At 46.7% G+C, this 19325-nt stretch overlaps 1 protein-coding gene across 2 annotated transcripts in view; it reads left to right on the top strand.

Moving 5' to 3' along the window:
* The first annotated feature begins 1990 nt into the window (after positions 1–1990).
* Positions 1991–19325, top strand: part of C18H16orf89 (chromosome 18 C16orf89 homolog) — a 22610-nt gene continuing 5275 nt past the window's right edge. The window contains exons 1-6 of one of the 2 annotated variants that reach the window (XM_008967976.5): positions 1991–2293; positions 5420–5569; positions 7512–7662; positions 9333–9450; positions 12566–12701; positions 13384–13488. In XM_008967976.5, the coding sequence (XP_008966224.4) occupies positions 2086–2293; positions 5420–5569; positions 7512–7662; positions 9333–9450; positions 12566–12701; positions 13384–13488 (868 nt within the window). In that variant the 5' untranslated portion in view covers positions 1991–2085. The remainder of the gene's footprint in view (positions 2294–5419; positions 5570–7511; positions 7663–9332; positions 9451–12565; positions 12702–13383; positions 13489–19325) is intronic. The other variant, XM_003815098.4, reaches the window with a different exon arrangement.

Below are 19325 nucleotides of genomic sequence, written 5' to 3'. Positions count from 1 at the left end.
GTGATGGCTGCACAACTTTGTGAATATCCTAAAAACCACTGTGAAACTGTACACATTTAAAAGGTGAATTTTATGGTAGGTGAATAATATCTCAATAAGCCTCTTACTAAAGATTTTTCAGGATTAAAATGTCTAAAAACACTCCTGGGGTAGAAAAAAGAACAATGACGAAATTAAAAGGTGGAGAAGCCCTAATCTAGCACCTGCACATAGGGAGCATCAAATACACACTTTAGTGGTGTTCTTTTGATTATTATTACAGATCTGTAATCTGTTTGCTGAAGCCCTTGGGACCAAGTATGTTTCTGAATTCAAAATTGTTGGGATTTTAGAAAGATAATGTGGTGCACATACACACAACAGCCCCAGCAAGGTTTGGGACAGCACCCAGGAAACCAACATTAACATTTCTGCAAGGAAACAGATGCGCATTCACACTGAGTGAAACCAATAAGGACGCTAGGTCCTCACTCTCTGCTGTGGTTTGAATGTGTCCTCTAAAGTTCGTATGTTGGAACCTTAATTCTCAATGCAACAGTGTTGAGAGATGGAATCTTTCATGAGGCCTCTGCCCTCATGAATGGATTAATGCTGTTATTGCAAAAGCGTGTTCCTGATAAAGGAATGAGTTTCGCTTCTTTCTCTTCTCTCCAGCTCTCGTGCCCTTCTGCCCTCCACCATGGGATGATATAGCACGAAGACCCCCACCAGACGCAACCCCTTGAACCTGGACTTCCCAACCTCCAGAACTATGAGCCAAATGAATTTCTTTTCTTTATAAATTACTCAGTCTCAGGTATTCTGTTGTAGTAGCACAAAACTAAGACACTGCCCAGTATACCAGCTACATGTGACTATCGAGCCTTTGAAATATGGATAGTCTGAATTGAAATGTGCTTAGCCTGGCATGGTGGCTTACACCTGGAGTGCCAGCTCCTTGGGAGGCTAAAGCGCGAGCGTCCCTTGAGCCTAGGAGCTCGAGACTGCAGTGAACTATGACCACATCACTGCACTCCAGCCTGGGCAACAGAGTGAGACCCTGTCTCTTAAAAATAAAATAATAAAATAAAACAAGTGTTGTTGTGAACATAAACTACTCATGAATTTCAAAGACTTAGTATGAGAAAAATAAAAATAAATCATTTCTATATTGATTACAGATGTAATTATAATATTTTAAATAATTGGGTCAAATAAACTAGATCATTAAAATTAACTTCCCCTGCTTATTGCTGCTTTCTTAGATGTGGCTACTAGGAAATTTTGAAATGCACACATGGCTCATCTTTGTAGCTCCAACTCTATTTCAATTGGACGGTGCCCCTTTAAGGAAGTTTGCCTCAGTTCAAGGCAGATGTGCCCTCAAATGAGTTTGTTTCAAATTTATTTAAAACAAAGCCTGGGTGTGGTGGCTCCAGCCTGTAATCCCAGCACTTTGGGAGCCCAAAGAAGGTGGCTCGCTTGAGGCCAGGGGTTCAAGACTAGCCTGATCAATATAGTGAGACCCTGTCTCTATTAAAAAAAAACTACAAAAATTAGGCAACATGGTGGCACATGCCGATTGTCCCAGCTATTCAGGAGGCTGAGGCAAGAGGATCTATTGAGCCCAGGAGGTCAAGGCTACAGTGAGCTGTGATCAAACCACTGCACTCCAGCCTGGGCAAGAGAATGAGACCCTATTTCAAAAAACAAAGAAAGAAAAAAAATTCGTTTTGCTTTCAGAGCTTTTGGATTTCTGGGTTGAATTGCAATTGCTAGATCAAAGATCTAGCCTGTGAGCCTGGAGAATCAGGGCTGAGAAGGACAGGGCGGGCACCCCTCTCCCCAGCATCCCGTGGACAGCAGGCTCTACGCCCAGGACTGGCCTAACCTCCGCTGCCTAACCGTCATCCCCCTGCAGCCACCCTTCCCAGAGTCCTTTGCCCAGGCCACCCCAGGCTTCTTGGCAGCCCTGCCGGGCCACTTGTCTTCATGTCTGCCAGGGGGAGGTGGGGAGGAGGTGGGAGGAGGGCGTGCAGAGGCAGTCTGGGCTTGGCCAGAGCTCAGGGTGCTGAGCGTGTGACCAGCTGTGAGCAGAGGCCAGCCATGGCCAGCTCGGGGCTGCTGCTCCTGCTCTTACTGACAGCACTGCCACCGCTGTGGTCCTCCTCACTGCCTGGGCTGGACACTGCTGAAAGTAAAGCCACCATTGCAGACCTGATCCTGTCTGCGCTGGACAGAGCCACCGTCTTCCTAGAACAGAGGCTGCCTGAAATCAACCTGGATGGCATGGTGGGGGTCCGAGTGCTGGAAGGTGAGTGAGCCCCAATTCCTCTGGCTGGACACTGGGAAGCTAGCTCTCAGCTTTGTCCCCTGCCCTGCTCTGTACGCCTGGGACCTGGCAGCCTCCTGGCCCCAGTATAGCCTGCCTCGGCTATAAGGAGAGAGGAGGCCGGGGCTGGATCTTCCTGGCGGCTGTGGCCCAGCTAACTGTTACGCAATTTTTTAGAAGTAGGAAAGACTTAAAGGTAACATGGGAAGGGATTTGGGAATTATCTTTTTCTCAGAATGCAATGATCCATTTGACAGCCCCTCCTGACATGTCACGAACAAGGGGAGCAGGGAGAGTGCCCCGTTAACAGATATTTGTGGGAAGACCCTTCCCCTTGAATGAGGGGGCTGTGGACAAAACTTGAGGACCCTCAAGATCGGGTTCCCACCCCACTTCCTCCACTTCCAGCCAAAGTCTCCTGAAGGTTCTGCAAAAACAGTCAAGTGTTTGTTTAGCTTTGAGAGCTATAAGATCCCCAAGAAGGGGGCTGGAGACAGGCCAAGGTAAACACACACATGCGCACATCATGCACACCCACACAAGCACACACGCACGCACACACACATGCACATCACACACACAAGCACGAATGCACGCATGGACACAAACATATGACACACACACACAAGCACACAGGTGGCACCCACGGGGCTGGGTGCTTCCTGGGGCGCATGTGATAGCAAAAGCTGTAGTTCACTAAGTATCTGCTCAATGTGGGCACAACCCAGGTGCATTGCATGGGGTACTTCAGTGCCCTCTCCCCATCATCCCTGAGGTTACACCCATTATTATTATCCTCTTTTAGCAAAGAAGGGAGGGGGTTCTCTTAATCATGACTGGGCAGCATTCACTGGGAAAGCGGCCCCACCTAACAGCCTCAGACCAGGGTCCCCCCTCCTTGGCAGCTGCAGTGAGCCCGGCTTCTCCACCCACGCCACATCCCACATCCACTGCCCCTTCTCCTCTCAATAATCTTGCTCCATAACAGATTCCCTAGGAATTCAGCGCTTAATACAACCACAACCGTGAACTGTGCCCAGAAGGGAGCAAAGGCAATGCCAGTGCCTAGAACAGAGCTTCAGAACTGGACTGCCCAGGTTCAAATCCTGGATCTCCCCCAACTGGCTGCATGGCACTGAGTTACCTGCTCTCGTGGAGTTTTGGTTTCCTCATCCTTCAGCTGCAGCTGGTGGATGGGAGTATCACATGATCATGCACATGTATCTCATGAGATTGTGTGTCTATGTCATCTTACCAGTGGGGCTCAGTACTTTTCAGCCATTACTGTTTCCATCTATCAAAGCATTGAGCATCCTTGACTAGCAGCAACGGCTTCCTCACCTGTGTCTCTCTAAACAATGAGCTCCCAGTGGGCAGGGTCTACATCCCATTGCAGTGGTCCCCAACCTTTTTGACACCAAGGACTGGTTTTGTGGAAAGCAATTTTTCCATGGACTGAGGTGGAGGGGAGGGTTTCAGGACAATTCACGTGCATTAAATTTATTGTGCACTTTATTTTTTATTTATTATTATTATTATTATTATTATATTATTATTTTGAGACGGAGTCTCACTCTGTCGCCCAGGCTGCAGTGCAGTGGTGCCACCCTAGCTCACTGCAGCCTCCACCTCCGGGTTCAAGCGATTCTCCTGCTCAGCCTCCCAAATAGCTGGGACTACAGGCACCCACCACCACGCCCGGCTAATTTTTGTATTTTTGGTAGAGATGAGGTTTTACCATGTTGGCCAGGCTGGTCTTGAACTCCTGGCCTTAAGTAATCCACCTGCCTCGGCCTCGCAAAGTGCTGGGATTACAGGCGTGAGCCACCGTGCCCGGCCCACTTTCTGTTTATTGTTATTATGTTATAATATATAATTATACAACTCGCCACAATGTAGAATCAGTTGAAGCCCTGAGACTGTTTTCCTGAAAATAGATAATCCCATCTGGGGGTGATAGGAGACGGTGTCAGATCATCGGGCATTAGATCCTCATAAGGTGTGTGCAGCCTAGATCCCTCGTATGTGCAGTTCACAACAGGGTTCACACTCCTGTGAGAATCAAATGCAGCCACTGATCTGACAGCAGGCGGAGCTCAGGCGGTGGTGACAGCGAATGATGGGGAGTGGCTGTAAATTACAGATGCAGCTTGGCTCGCTCACCCACCACTCATCTCCTGCTGTGCGGCCCCATTCCTAACAGGCCATAGAACAGTACTGGACTGGAGGCTGGGGACCCCTGTCCTATTGGACTTTGTAGACCCGGTGCAATCACAGGAGGAGACACTCTGACACACAGGGAGCCCCTCCCTGTCAGCACTCCCAAGCCTTTACTTCTTCCCTGCGGGTTTGCCCATGGAGGGGGCTGAGCAGAGGGGGCGTGCCAGAGCCGGTCGCCCTGGAGGACTACCTCAGCATCCTTCTTAACCTAGCCCATCCTCCCTAACAAGGTTCCTACCTGACTGCAGCTGCCCTACTTCATCCCTCGCCCTCTCAGCCCTGCGTGAATGCTCTCACTCGGATGTTCTCACTCATGTCTCCCCAATTTCTGGCCACCTCTGGATCTTCACCATTGTCTCCCACCCCAACAAAGCCACTGCTAGCCCACAGGGTACCTCTGTGGGAATTAGAAAAAGGCACTTCCTTCCTGAAGTCACTTGACAGCCATCTGCTGGGAAATTGTCTTACTGCATATACAAACCCATGATCCAAATGTGTGTTGCCCTTGTGCAGTGTACAACCTGCTCAACTGTACACACTGGTTCTCTACCCTGCAACCTTTCTCTGGCCATCCAACAAGAAAGTATATGAGTCAAAGATTTGAGGATTTGAACCTCAAGCATCAAAGATTTGAACCCAGGCCCGCCTCCAGAAACCAAGCTCTCAGCCACCACCTTCTACTACTCTGACACCCATTCTCATTGCCCAGATCACCCCCATCCTGGCCTCATTTCCAGTCAGCTCAGTAAATCCTTCCCCTCTGAGTGCTGGAGTAGGCAGAGAGGCTCCCAGGAAGCATTAGACTTTGGGGCATTTTTTTTCCTGTTCCAAGGCAAAAAAAGGTCCCGATTCCAAATAGTAGAATGAATTAACTCTGCTCCCTTCCAGAGCAGCTAAAAAGTGTCCAGGAGAAGTGGGCCCAGGAGCCCCTGCTGCAGCCGCTGAGCCTGCGCATGGGGATGCTGGGGGAGAAGCTGGAGGCTGCCATCCAGAGATCCCTCCACTACCTCAAGCTGAGTGATCCCAAGTACCTAAGAGGTGAGCACACGCAGGGTGTCCCATTCCCTCAGGAATAGCGCCTCTGGGGATATTGACTGAAATAACCCAGCGTGGGCTCTCCTGGGGCAAGGCTGGGCTGGGACAGTCCGTAACCAACTTGGACCTGTCTGCTGAGCAAGCCACAGATGAGCCCTGGGGACGTGCGGTCATCCTTGACTTCAGACTCTGACGGGCTCTCCTACCCACACAGAGGTGTGTAGAGGAGGCAGGGTGTCTTCTCTCAAGCATTCAGCGCACGCACAAGCTGGAGGTCCTGGTCCTAGACCAGAGCGGAGGGGCTGGGCTGTCCCAGAGGGGAGAGTGTCCAAAAGGCAATTCAACCCTTTGCACAGCAAACAGTAGTGTCCCATGTCACCAAATTATTTTAATCCACTTCATTAAATATCAGTAGAAATTCCTGAAGTTGTCCACACACTATTTTTCAAAACAGTGGGGTTTATCTTTCTCATGCCTTATGACCACTGAGAGTCTCTCTCTCCTCACCAGCCCCGAGTGACCCTGCAAAAGGTCCCATCTAATAAGTTTGGCTGAGTTGTTCCTGGATGGCAAGGGCGAGGCACAAATAACCAGTCCATCATGCTGCTCCAACCCTGTCCCCTCTGCTCCCCACTCCCATCAGATGCATGGGGGTGAGTGGGGAGGTAGCCAGGCCATGCTTCATGCTCACATGGCAGTCCAGCCGCAGGGACCATAGCCCAAGCTGACCTTTCCAATATTAAGGTCCCCCACCCTCTCCCAGGCCTGGTCCCTAACACTGTCCCCACCTATGTCATCTTAAAGATGCCTATGACTGGGCATCTGTTTAGTTAAGAGCTCCACTTTCTCACCAAACCAAAAGGTCTACCAATATCACCTCCCCACTAATGCCACCTCCCCACTTGTTTTTTTTTGGGGGGGTTTCTTTTTTTTTTTTTTTTTGAGACAGAGTCTCACCCTGTCGCCCAGGCTGGAGTGCAGTGGCGCGATCTCAGCTCACTGCAACCTCTGCATCCTGGGTTCAAGTGATTCTCCTGCTTTAGCCTCTCTCAAGTAGCTGGGACTACAGGCATGCGCCACTACGCCCGGCTAATTCTTTTTTTTTTTTTTTTTTTTTTTTTTTTTGAGATGGGGTCTTGCTCTGTCACCCAGGCTGGAGTGCAGTGGTGCAATCTCGGCTCACTGAAAGCTCTGTCTCCCGGGTTCATGCTATTCTCCTGCCTCAGCCTCCTGAGTAGCTGGGACTACAGGCACCTGCCACCACACCCAGCTAATTTTTTGTATTTTTAGTAGAGATGTGATTTCACTATATTAGCCAGACTGGTCTTGAACTCCTGACCTCAAGTGATTCGCCCGCCTTGGCCTCCCAAAGTGCTGGGATTATAGGCGTGAGCCACCGCTCTTGGCCCTGCCTCTTAAAAAAAAAAAAAAAAAATGCTGATCATAGCTCACTGCATTCTCCAACTTCTAGACTCAAGCAACCTTCCTGCCTCAGCTGGGACTACAGGTGCACACCACCACACCTGGCTACTTTTTTTATTTTTGTGGAGACAGAGTCTTGCTATGTTGCCTAGGCTGGTCTTGAACTTTGGGCCTCAAGCGATCTTCCTTCCTTAGCCTCCCCAAGTGCTGGGATGACAGGCGTGAGCCCTGCACCTGGGAAACTAAACCTTTTATTTATCTGGGGTTTCCATGGGATGCAGTGGGTTTAGTCAAATCCCATCCCATCACTGTTCCTATTGATTAGGGGGAAAAAATGGTTTTATAAGCAAAAGGAGCTTTCTTGAGTGTTTCAAACCCAATCTGGGACCAGGGGACAGGGCTTAGAGCCCTGAGCTGCACCTGCCAGTGGGCAGGGCTGCAGGAGGAGGTGGGGACACCAGGGTGGCCCACTGCTCCTGGGTCACCCCCACACCCCACCCCATCTATCTGTCCTCTCTGCCAGAGTTCCAGCTGACCCTCCAGCCCGGGTTTTGGAAGCTCCCACATGCCTGGATCCACACTGATGCCTCCTTGGTGTACCCCACGTTCGAGCCCCAGGACTCATTCTCAGAGGAGAGAAGTGACGCGTGCCTGGTGCAGCTGCTGGGAACCGGGTGGGCCCTGCACTTGCCCTATTTGCTGGAAACCCAAACGCACTAGTTCTCAGCTGGTCCTGTCCCGCTCCTCCTTCTCCAAGCCCTAGGGCTGAAGCCAGGGGTTTGTGCAGACACAGGTGCAGCTCCCTGTAGCTGCCGGGCACTGCCCTCTCCTACTCCAGCAGGGTCCCCCTTGCTCCAGCCGCCCGCTGGCCTCCCAGGCCACAGCAGGCCTTCCAGCAGCCACGGCTGAACACACCACCTCCAGGCCCCAGGACGAATCCCCAATTCCTCTCCGCAGTTCCAAGTCTCCAGGCCCCTAGAGGCCTCTTTTCAGACTCTCCAAGGCTTCCTCCCACTTCAAAGACTTTGCTCCCCCCACCCCACCCACTCCACCCCCGGGGCCTCAGGAAGTCTGCCCATCCTCCAGGGCTGGCGCCAGCATCCTACCTCCAAACCCCATCCTATCTCTGACCCCAGCACATAGCAGACCTCCTATGAGGGCCTCTCCTGGCACCTCTTACAGCCACAGATGCAATTTACATTTGTATTATGAGCCTGTCCCCATCGCCAGTGAGGATGCAGCTCCAGGAAGGCAGGACTGAGCCTAGTTGGGCTCCTCATTTTATCCTGGTGTTTGGTGGGCTTGGAGCAAGGCCCCAGGGCAGCCCTGGGTGCAGGGCCCATGGGCAAAGTGGACAGCCGGTGCCCAGGCCGCATCCTGTCAGCATCCTTCAGAGCAGTGCTTGGGCCAGGACACAGCTGGACTCACGGAGGGGCTGGGCCCCAGCCAAGGACCCCTGCTTTTTAAAAATTTTTATTTATTTTTATTTTTTTGAGACAGAGTCTCACTCTGTCCCCCAGGCTGGAGTGCAGTGGTGTGTTCTTTCTCGGCTCACTGCAAGATCCTCCTACCAGGTTCAAGTGATTCTCGTGCCTCAGCCTCCTGAGTAGCTGGGATTACAGATGTGCGCCACCATGCCCGGCTAATTTTTGTATTTGTGTATTTTTTATTTTTATTTTATTTTATTTTTATTTATTTATTTATTTTGAGATGGAGTCTCGCTCTGTCTCCCAGGCTGGAGTGCAGTGATGCGATCTCAACTCACTGCAACCTCTGCCTCCTGGATTCAAGTGATTCTCAAGTGATTCTCCTGCCTCAGCCTCCCCGGTAGCTGGGATTACAGGCACGTGCCACCACACCCAGCTAATTTTTGTATTTTTTGTAGAGACAGGGTTTCACCATGTTGGCCAGGCTGTTCTCGAACTCCTGACCTCAGGCGACTTGTCTGCCTCAGCCTCCCAAAGTGCTAGAATTATAGGTGTAAGCCACAGCGCCTGGCTGGTGCAGGAGGAATAAGCATGTTGGGCCCAGATTCCAAGTGGTCTGGGTTCAACTACCCACTGTTCAGGGCTGGAAAAGATGTGATTTGGCCCATGGAGCAATAGGAAGTTTCAGCCTTGGTGGCTTCCTCAACCCCAGAATAGCTCTAGCGTCATCTTTCCTGGGCTAGGGCAGCCAGATTTAGCAAATCAAGATGCAGGACTGCTGTACTGTCTCTATCAACCCCCATGCCCAGCTGGGTGTCTGGAATCTACTGGGAGTTCCAACTACAACTAGGGGGCTGGGAAGACGCAGGGCGGAGTCAGCGCTCCATCCTTAACAGCTTGGAACCACTTTCCCCCAGGACGGACAGCAGCGAGCCCTGCGGCCTCTCAGACCTCTGCAGGAGCCTCATGACCAAGCCCGGCTGCTCAGGCTACTGCCTGTCCCACCAACTGCTCTTCTTCCTCTGGGCCAGAATGGTGAGTGCCCAGGGAGCCCCCGCTGTGCCAGGGGAAGGGGAAGGAAAAAGGAAAAGGGGCAGCCGGACGTGGTGGCTCATGCCTGTAATCCAAGCACTTTGGGATGCCAAGGCAGGCAGATCACTTGAGGCCAGGAGTTCAAAACCAGCTGGGCCAACATGGTGAAACCCATTCTCTACTAAAAATACAAAAAAAAAAATTAGCTGGACGTGGTGGCGTGCACCTGTAATCCCAGCTACAAGAGGAGGCTGAGGCAGGAGAATCGCTGGAACCCGGGAGGCGGAGGTTGCAGTGAGCAAGATTGCGCCACTGCACTCCAGCCCAGGCAATGGAGTAAGACTCTGCCTCAAAAAAAAAAGAAAAAAGAAATAAATGAAAAGGGGGTCATGGCAGTGTAGTTTTGTCTGCTACACACCAGGAAAATAAGCAGAGCTTTGGATTTCTACTTGGGACCTCAGGAGGGAGAAGTAGGGCCCCTATCATACTCCTGCTGTGTAATTGAGCCGATTTGGGATCTGGCATTTGGGATTCTGTTAGGCCAGTGAAACAGATAGCTTTGCCTGCTGAACTGGACTGTAGGGCATCAGAAAAACACAATGAGAGAGAGAAAGAGAGAATAAAAGAGAATCATCAGAAAGAACTCTGTAAACAAAAACAAATGGATGAGGCCGGGCACGGTGGCTCACACCTGTAATCCTAGCACTTTGGGAGGCTGAGGTGGGTGGATCACTTGAGATCAGGAGTTCGAGACCAGCCTGGCCAACATGGTAAAACCCCGTCTCTACTAAAAATACAAAAATTAGTCGGGCATGGTGGCATGCACCTGTAATTCCAGCTACTCGGGAGGCTGAGGCAGGAGAATCGCTTGAATCAGGGAAGCAGAGGGTGTAGTGAGCTGAGATCATGCTACTACATTATATATGCCACTATATATATATGCCGCTCTCTATATATATACATATAAAAAAAAGAAAAAATATATATAGTGGCATATATATACACAAACACCAGTATATATATTTCTTTTCTTTATATATATACCACCATACACACCACTATATATATATGCCACTATATATATACCACTATATATATACCACTATATATATACCACTATATATACCACTATATATACCACTATATATATACCACTATATATATACACCACTATATATACACCACTATATATACACCACTATATATATACCACTATATATACCACTATATATACCACTATATATACATCACTATATATACCACTATATATACCACTATATATATACACCACTATATATATACACCACTATATATACACCACTATATATATACCACTATATATACCACTATATATACACCACTATATATACACCACTATATATATACTATATATACACCACTATATATACCACTATATATATACACTATATATACACCACTATATATACACCACTATATATATATACCACTATATATACCACTATATATATACCACTATATATATACACCACTATATATACCACTATATATGCACCACTATATATATACCACTATATATATACACCACTATATATATACCACTATATATATACACCACTATATATATACCACTATATATATACCACTATATATACACCACTAGATATATATACCACTAGATATATACACCACTGTATATATACCACTATATATACACCACTATATATATACCACTATATATACACCACTATATATATACCACTATATATATACACCACTATATATATACCACTATATATATACCACTATATATATCACTATATATACCACTATATATATACACCACTATATACACCACTATATATATACACCACTATATATACACCACTATATATATACCACTATATATATACCACTATATATATACCACTATATATACCACTATATATACCACTATATATATACACCACTATGTATATATATACCACTATATATATACACCACTATGTATATATATACCACTATATATATATATGTATATTTCTTTTCCTTCTTTTTTTTTTTTTTTGAGATGGAGTCTCACTCTGCTGCCCAGGCTGGAGTGCAGTGCCACGATCTCAGCTCACTGCAACCTCTGCCTCCCGGGTTTAAGCAATTCTCTGCCTCAGCCTCCCAAGTAGCTGGGATTACAGGCACGTGCCACCATGCCCAGCTAATTTTTGTATTTTTAGTAGAGATGGGGTTTCACCATGTTGGCCAGGCTGGTCTTGAATTCCGGACCTCGTGATCCACCCGCCTCGGCCTCCCAAAGTGCTGGGGTTAGAGGCATGAGCCACTGTGCCTGGCCATATATATTTTTTCATATAGAAAGGTAGGGTTCATTATCTTCGTTCAAAAAAAAATGTGATTCAGTGTCCAGAAATCCTTAGCTGAGGAGACACTCTCTGTTTTTGTTCAACAGAATTTAAAAATTATTATTTCTCTGCAAGCTGTGACAGCCCAATATTTTTATAAATACAATAAAAACCATATTACAAGGGAATTATTTTGATCATTAGATTCAGCAGGTGGAAAGTAACTCTGACCACTGCTACAGAAGTGTCTAAAGCCTGCTGTCAACTCCTGTTCTCTCCCAGTGTGGGGAGTGACCAGCCCGGTACTTGGCCCACACTTTGAGTAGCACTGAAGCTGCCCGCGGGTTCAGGCTCGTTGTACATTGCATTGCCCCCACGATCGGTCACAGAGCACCTCCTAGTGGCCCAGGCATCACATTGGGCACTTCCCAGCTGTGTCATCCCCCCACATGAGAGCCCCTCTGGTGCCGTTTCTAGAGGCCTCACCCTTTCCTGATAAAAACTCTTGAGGCTCAGAAAGGTTACTTTAGCAAACCAAGTGGTTTGCTCCTAAGTGGCAGAGCTGGATCTCGAACCCAGCTCTCTCTGATGAAGGAGTCCCAGCAGGCTGGGGGTGTGCATGGGGAAGAAATCCTGCAAAAAGGAGAAAAAGACCTGCCCTAAACACAGCCCTAAACACAGCCCCTTGCAAGACCGTCTCAGAACTGCAAGACTTTCCCATAGCAGGGCGTGTGTCTGTCATCTGTACCACTGACTCCCTTGTCTTTGGGTGTTTGTCTCCCCAGAGGGGATGCACACAGGGACCATTCCAACAGAGCCAGGACTATATCAACCTCTTCTGCGCCAACATGATGGACTTGAACCGCAGAGCTGAGGCCATTGGATACGCCTACCCTACCCGGGACATCTTCATGGAAAACAGTATGGCCAGCATTCTGCCCCCGGGGCAAAGGAACAGGGTGTCCCCCCACCAACACACACACACACACACACACACACACACACACACACACACGGAGTTGCCAGATTAAGCAAGTAAAAATACAGAGTGCTCAGTTAAATTTGAACTTCAGATAAGCAATGAATCCATTTTTAGTATAAGTTTATCCCAACTATTTCATGGGATATACTTACACTCAAAAATTATATTCATTGTTTATCGAAAACTCAAATGTAACTGGGCATCCTGTATTTTACCTGCCACTGTGTGACAGTTTCTTGCCCCCAAAGGCTGCCCCAGTGACGGAGCTCTACACAGATGGACCAGGTGACTGGCAGACAGACCCGCAAAGCCTTAAGGATGAGGCAGACAGGGAGCACTTGGGAGGCTGCTAGCTGGCTGGGGTGTCCAAACTCCTCCACTGATCCTGACTTTGGAGCAGCCCTGATCAAGGCCCTCAGTGGGAGGCGGGACACAAGTGTGGGAGCCCCTAGTTGGTCGGGCAAAGGCTCAAGCTGCCTCCTTCCCACCTCTGCATTGAACGCCCACCTCCTAAGCCTAACCCAGGCAGATGGAGGCAGGTGGCACCGTGGCAGCCCTGGGGAGTGGGAGGAGGTGGGCCTGGGGGGCAAGCCTGCAGAGAGCCCCCGTCTTTACTTCCAGTCATGTTCTGTGGAATGGGCGGCTTCTCCGACTTCTACAAGCTCCGGTGGCTGGAGGCCATTCTCAGCTGGCAGAAACAGCAGGAAGGATGCTTCGGGGAGCCTGGTGAGCTGCGCTGCTGCCCTGGCTAAGAGCGGGGACAGTGGGGGTGGGGGTGGCTCTGAGTTTCTAGGCCAGGTGTGGGAACAATGCATTGGTGTTAAGGTTGCCAAGGGATTTGTAACCTGCAGGTGCACACACACACAGACGTGTACACACAAGTAGAAACGGGCTCGGAGCCTTGGAAGCCAAAATGTGGCAAGACAGGAGGCCGTCTTATTAGAAGGTGTTGGCCCCCACAGCTGCATTAACAAGCCCATTTGTATTGTACTGTTTTTATGCTGACGATAAAGACAAACCCAAGACTGGGTGATTTATAAAGAAAAAGAGGTTCAATGGACTCACAGTTGCACACTGCTGGGGAGGCCTCACCATCACAGTGGAAGGCGAAAGGGACGTCTCACATAGTGGCAGACAAGAGAGAATGAGAAGCAAGCACAAAGGGAAACCCCTTATAAAACCATCAGATCTGTGAGACTTATTCATTACCGCGAGAACGGTATGGGGGAAATAGCCCCCATGATTCAATTACCTCCCACCAGGTCCCTCCCACAGCACATGGAAACTATGGGAGCTACAATTCAAGATGAGATTTGGGTGGGGACACAGCCAAACCACATCACCATTCATTCAGCAAGTACGTATTGAGCACCCACTAATGTACCAGACACCATCTAGGCTCTAGGGAAAACCAGAGGCCCGAGGAAAAGAAACATAAATCACCTAAACAAACCAAGAAGTGAAATAATTGCACGTTCTGATAAGAGCTATAAAGGAGACGACAGGGTGAGGAAGAAGAGAAGTCCAGGAAAGGCTCTCCAGGTGGGTGGCCGGGAACAACTACATGGGAGGAGGTGACGTAGCAGAGGGTGGAGAGGCAGAGGACTCAGTCACTTCCCAGCCGTGTGACAATGGACAGCTGGTCCCTTTGGAATAAGTCGCTTCACTCCTCTAAGCCTCAATTTCCCTGTCTGCAAATAAATGAGCATAGTAATCCCCACCTTCCTGAGCTGCAAGGAGAGTCAACGGAATACATTTGAAGCCGCATAGCCTGTGCCAGGTACACGGCAGCTCCCAGGAAATGCTAGTGTCCTCATTGGAAGCTTGGGATGCTCCAAGAAGCAAAAGCTTTTGAAATAAGATGGTGCATTTTTAAAAGAGTTTATACAATGAAGATTCTTAGGCCTCCAGATATATAGCTTCGGCGGGTTGGGGATGGGGCTGTGGAACTTGCATTTTTGGCTTTATTATTATTCTCAATAGACATGTAATAATTGTACATATTTACGGGGTACAGTGTGATATTTCCATACATGTATACAATATGTAATGGGCAGATGCATCACCTCAAACATCTGTCATTTCTTTGTGTTGGGAACATTCCAAATTCGCTCTTCTAGCTATTTGAAAATACACAATAGGCTACGCCTTACAATCCCACCACTTTGGGAGGCCAAGGCAGGCAGATGGCTTGAGCTCAGGAATTAGAAACCAGCCTGGCCAACATGGCAAAACTCCATCTATACCAAAAATATCAAAAACATTAGCCGGGTGTGGTGGCGCACACCTATGGTCCCAGCTACTTGGGAGACTGAGGTGGCAGAATCACTTGAGCCCAGCAGGAGGTCGAGGCTGCAGTGAGCCATGACTGCACCACTGCACTTCAGCCTGGGTGACAAAGCAAGACACTGTCTTTAAAAAAAAAAAAAAAGCCACAAATTGTTGTTATTTGCAATCACCCTATAGTGCTATGGAACGGTACCACTTATTCCTCCTCCTGGCTGTACTAGTGCATCCCCTAACCAACCTCTGGTTATCTCCTCTCCCCCATCCCCCTCCCCACCTCTAGTAACCACTATTCAACACTCCACTTCTTTTTTTTTAGAGATGGAGTCTCGCTCTGTCACCCAGGCTGGAGTGCAGTGGCGCTATCTTGGCTCAGTGCAACCTCCGCCTCCCAGGTTCAAGCGATTCTCCTGCCTCAGCCTCCCGAGTAGCTGGGACTACAGGTGCATGCCACCACGCCCAGCTAGTTTTTGTATTTTTAGTAGAGAGGGGGTTTCACCATGTTGGCCATGCTGGTCACGAACTCCTGACCTCAAGTAATCCACCCACCTTGGCCTCCCAAAGTGCTGGGATTACAGGCACCCTGCCTCAACACTCCACTTCTATGAGATCAACTTTTTTAGCTTCCACATACGAGGAAGGACATGCAACATTTATCTTTCCATGCCTGGCTTACTTCAATTAGTATAATGTCCTCCAAGTTCATCGATGTTGCTATGAATGAAAGAATTTGGTTATTTTTATGGTGAAATAGTACTTCACTGGGTCTGTGTACCACATTTTCTCTGTCCATTCATCTGCTGATAGACACTCAGGTTGCTGTATCTTGGCTACTGTGAATAGCGCTGTAATAAACATGGGGGTGCAGATGTCTCTTCAACATACCAATTTCCTTTCCTTTGGATAAATATCCAGTAGTGGGATTGCTGGATCATATGATAGTCCTATTTTTAGCTTTTTGAGAAATCTCCATACTGCTTTCCATAATGTCTGTACTAATTTACATTCCCATCAAGTGTGTGTAAGAGTTCCCCTTTCTCTACATCTTTGCCAGCATTTGTTATTTGTTGTCTTTTTTTCTTTCTTTCTTTCTTTCTTTCTTTCTTTTTAGACAGGGTCTCACTCTGTCACCCAGGCTGGAGTGCAGTGGTGCGATCTCGGCTCACTGCAACCTCTGCCTCCTGGGTTCAAGAGATTCTCCAGCCTCAGCTTCCTGAGTAGCTGAGACTACAGGTAGGAGCCACCAACACCCGGCTAATTTTTGTATTTTTTGTAGAGACAGAGTTTCGCCATGTTGCCCAAGCTGATCCAGAATCCCTGAGCTCAAAGTGATCCACCAGCCATGGCCTCCTAAAGTGCTGAGATTAGAGGCATGAGCCACTGCACTTGGCCATTTTTTGTCTTTTTGATAGTAGCCATTTTAACAGGTGTGAGATGCTATCTCATTGTGGTTTGATTTGCGTTTCTCTGATGATTAGGGATGGTGAGCATTCTTCATAGACCTGTTGGCCATTTGTATGCCTTCTTTTGAGAGATGTCTATGCAGCTCATTTGACTTTTTTTTTTCTTTTTCCTTTTTTTTTTTTTTTTTTTGAGACAGTCTCGTTCTGTCACCCAGGATGGTGTGCCGTAGCACAATCTCGGCTCACTGCAACCTCCACCTCTCAGGTTCAAGCGATTATCCTGCCTCTGCCTCCCGAGTAGCTGGGATTACACTCACCCACCACCACCATGCCTGGCTAATATTTGTATTTTCAGTAGAGACAGGGTTTCTCCATGTTGGCCAAGCTGGTCTTGAGCCCCTGGCCTCAAGTGATCTGCCTACTGCGACCTCCCAAAGTCCTGGGATTATAGGTGTCAGCCACCGCACCTGGCCATATTTTGTTTCCTATAGCCTTGAAGCATATTTTAAAGTCCAGTAATGTGATGCTTCCAGCTTTGTTCTTTTTCCTTAGGATTGCTTGGCTATTTGGGGTCTTTGGTGGGTCTATACAAATATTAGGATTTTTTTTTCTATTTCTGTGAAGAATGTCATTGGTATTTTGATTCAATCTGTAGATCACTTCGGTAGCATGGATATTTTTCACAATATTAATTCTTCCAATCCATAAACATGGGATGTCTTTTCATTTTTTGTGTGTTCTCTTCAATTTCTTTCATCAGTGTCTTTTACAGTTTTCCTTGTAGAGATCTTTCACCTCCTTGGTTAAATTTATTCCTGGGTATTTTGGTTTTAGCTCTTATAAATACGATTACATTCTTGATTTCTTTTTCTGCTAGTTCATTGTAGGTGTATGAAATGCTACTGATTTTTTGTATGTTTATTCTGTATTCTGCAACTTTGTTGAATTCATTTATCAGTTCTAAGAGTTTTTTTGGTGGAGCTTTTAGGGTTTCCTATCAGATCATGTCATCTGCAAACAGGTACAATTTGACTTCCTCCTTTTTCATTTGGATGCCCTTTTTTGTTTCTCTTGCTTAATTGCTCTGGCTAAGACTTCTAGTATTATGTCAAATAAAAATGGTGAAAGTAGGCACTCTTGTGTTGTTCCAGTTCTTACAGGAAAAGCTTTCAACTTTTCCTCACTCAGTGTAATGTTGGCTGTGGGTCTGTCATATATGACCTTTATTATATTGAGGTACATTCCTTCTATACCTAACGTATTGAGAGATTTATCATGAAGGGATGTTAAATTTCATCACATGCATTTTCCTGCATCTATTAAGATGATTATATGATTTTTGTCTTTCATTCTATTGGTGTAATGTATCATATTTATTGATTTGCATATGTTGAACCATCCTTGCATCCCTCCAATAAAGTCCCCTTGTTCATGATGAATGATTTTTTTTAAATGCAAAACATTCATTACTTACTGGAAGTGGTCAAAGTAGGAAAGCCATGAATGGTTTTTAATGTGTTGCTGGGTTTGGTTTGCTAGTATTTTGTTAAGGATTTTTGCATCTAGGTTCATCAGGGAAATCGGCCTATAGTTTTTTTGTTGTTGCTTTGTCCTTGGCTGGTTTTAGTATTGGGGTAATGCTGAACTTGTAGAATGAGTTTGGAAAACTTTCCTCCTCTTCAATTTTCTGGACGAGACTGAAAAGAATTGGTATTTGTTCTTTAAATATTTGGTAAAATTCAGCAGTGAAGCTGTCAGGTCCTGGGCTTTTTGTTTTGGGGAGACTTTTTATTACACATTCAATCTCATTACTCATAATTGGTCTGTTCAGGTTTTCTATTTCTTCTTGGTTCAATTTCAGTATGTTGTATGTGTCCAGCAATTTATCCATTTCCACTAGGTTTTCTTTTTTTTTTTTTTTTTGGAGACAGAGTCTTGCTCTGTCACCCAAGCTGGAGTGCAGTGGCGCAATCTCAGCTCACTGCAACCTCCACCTCCCGGGTTCAAGTGATTCTCCTGCCTCAGCCTCCCAAGTAGCTGGAATTACAGGCGCCCGCCACCATGCCTGGCTAATTTTTGTATTTTTAGTAAAGACTGGGTTTCATCATATTGACCAGGCTGGTCTCGAACTCCTGACCTCAAGTGATCTGCCCACCTTGGCCTCCCAAAGTGCTGGGATTACAGGCATGAGCCACCACACCCAGCACACTCCACTAGGTTTTCTAATTTGTTGTTTATAATAGTCTCTAATGATCCTTTGTATTTCAGTGGTATCAGCTGTAATAGTTCCTTTTTCTTTCTGATTTCATTTACTTGAGTCTTTTCTCTTTTTTTCTTAGTCTAGTTAATAATTTATCTGTTGATCTTTTTTAAAAACCAACTTTTTGTTTCATTGATCTTTCGTATTGTTTCTTTAGTCTCTTATTTATTTCTGCTCTGATCTTTACAATTTCTTTCCTTCTACTAATTTGGGGCTTGATTTGGTCTTGCTTTTCTAGTTCCTTGGGATGTATCATTAGTTCGTTATTTGAAATCTTTCTGCTTTTTTGATGTAGGTATTTATTGATGTAAATTTCCCTCTTAATACTGGTTTTGCTATATCCCATAGGTTTTGGCATATTGTGTTTCTATTTTCACTTGTGTTAAGAAATTTTTAAATGTTCATCTTAATTTCTTCATTTGCTCATTGGTCATTCAGGAACATGTTGTTTAATTTCCCTGTATTTGTACAATTTTGAAAGTTCCTCTTGTTAATGATTTCTAGTTTTATTCCATTGTGGTCAAGAAGATACTTGCTATGATTTAAATTCTTTTAAATTTGCTGAGACTTGTTTTTTGGCCTAACATATGGTCTATTTTGGAGACTGTTCCATG

The sequence above is a fragment of the Pan paniscus genome, chromosome 18 (assembly GCF_029289425.2).
Source record: "Pan paniscus chromosome 18, NHGRI_mPanPan1-v2.0_pri, whole genome shotgun sequence".
NCBI lineage: Eukaryota > Metazoa > Chordata > Mammalia > Primates > Hominidae > Pan > Pan paniscus.
This window is presented reverse-complemented; position numbering and strand designations above follow the sequence as displayed.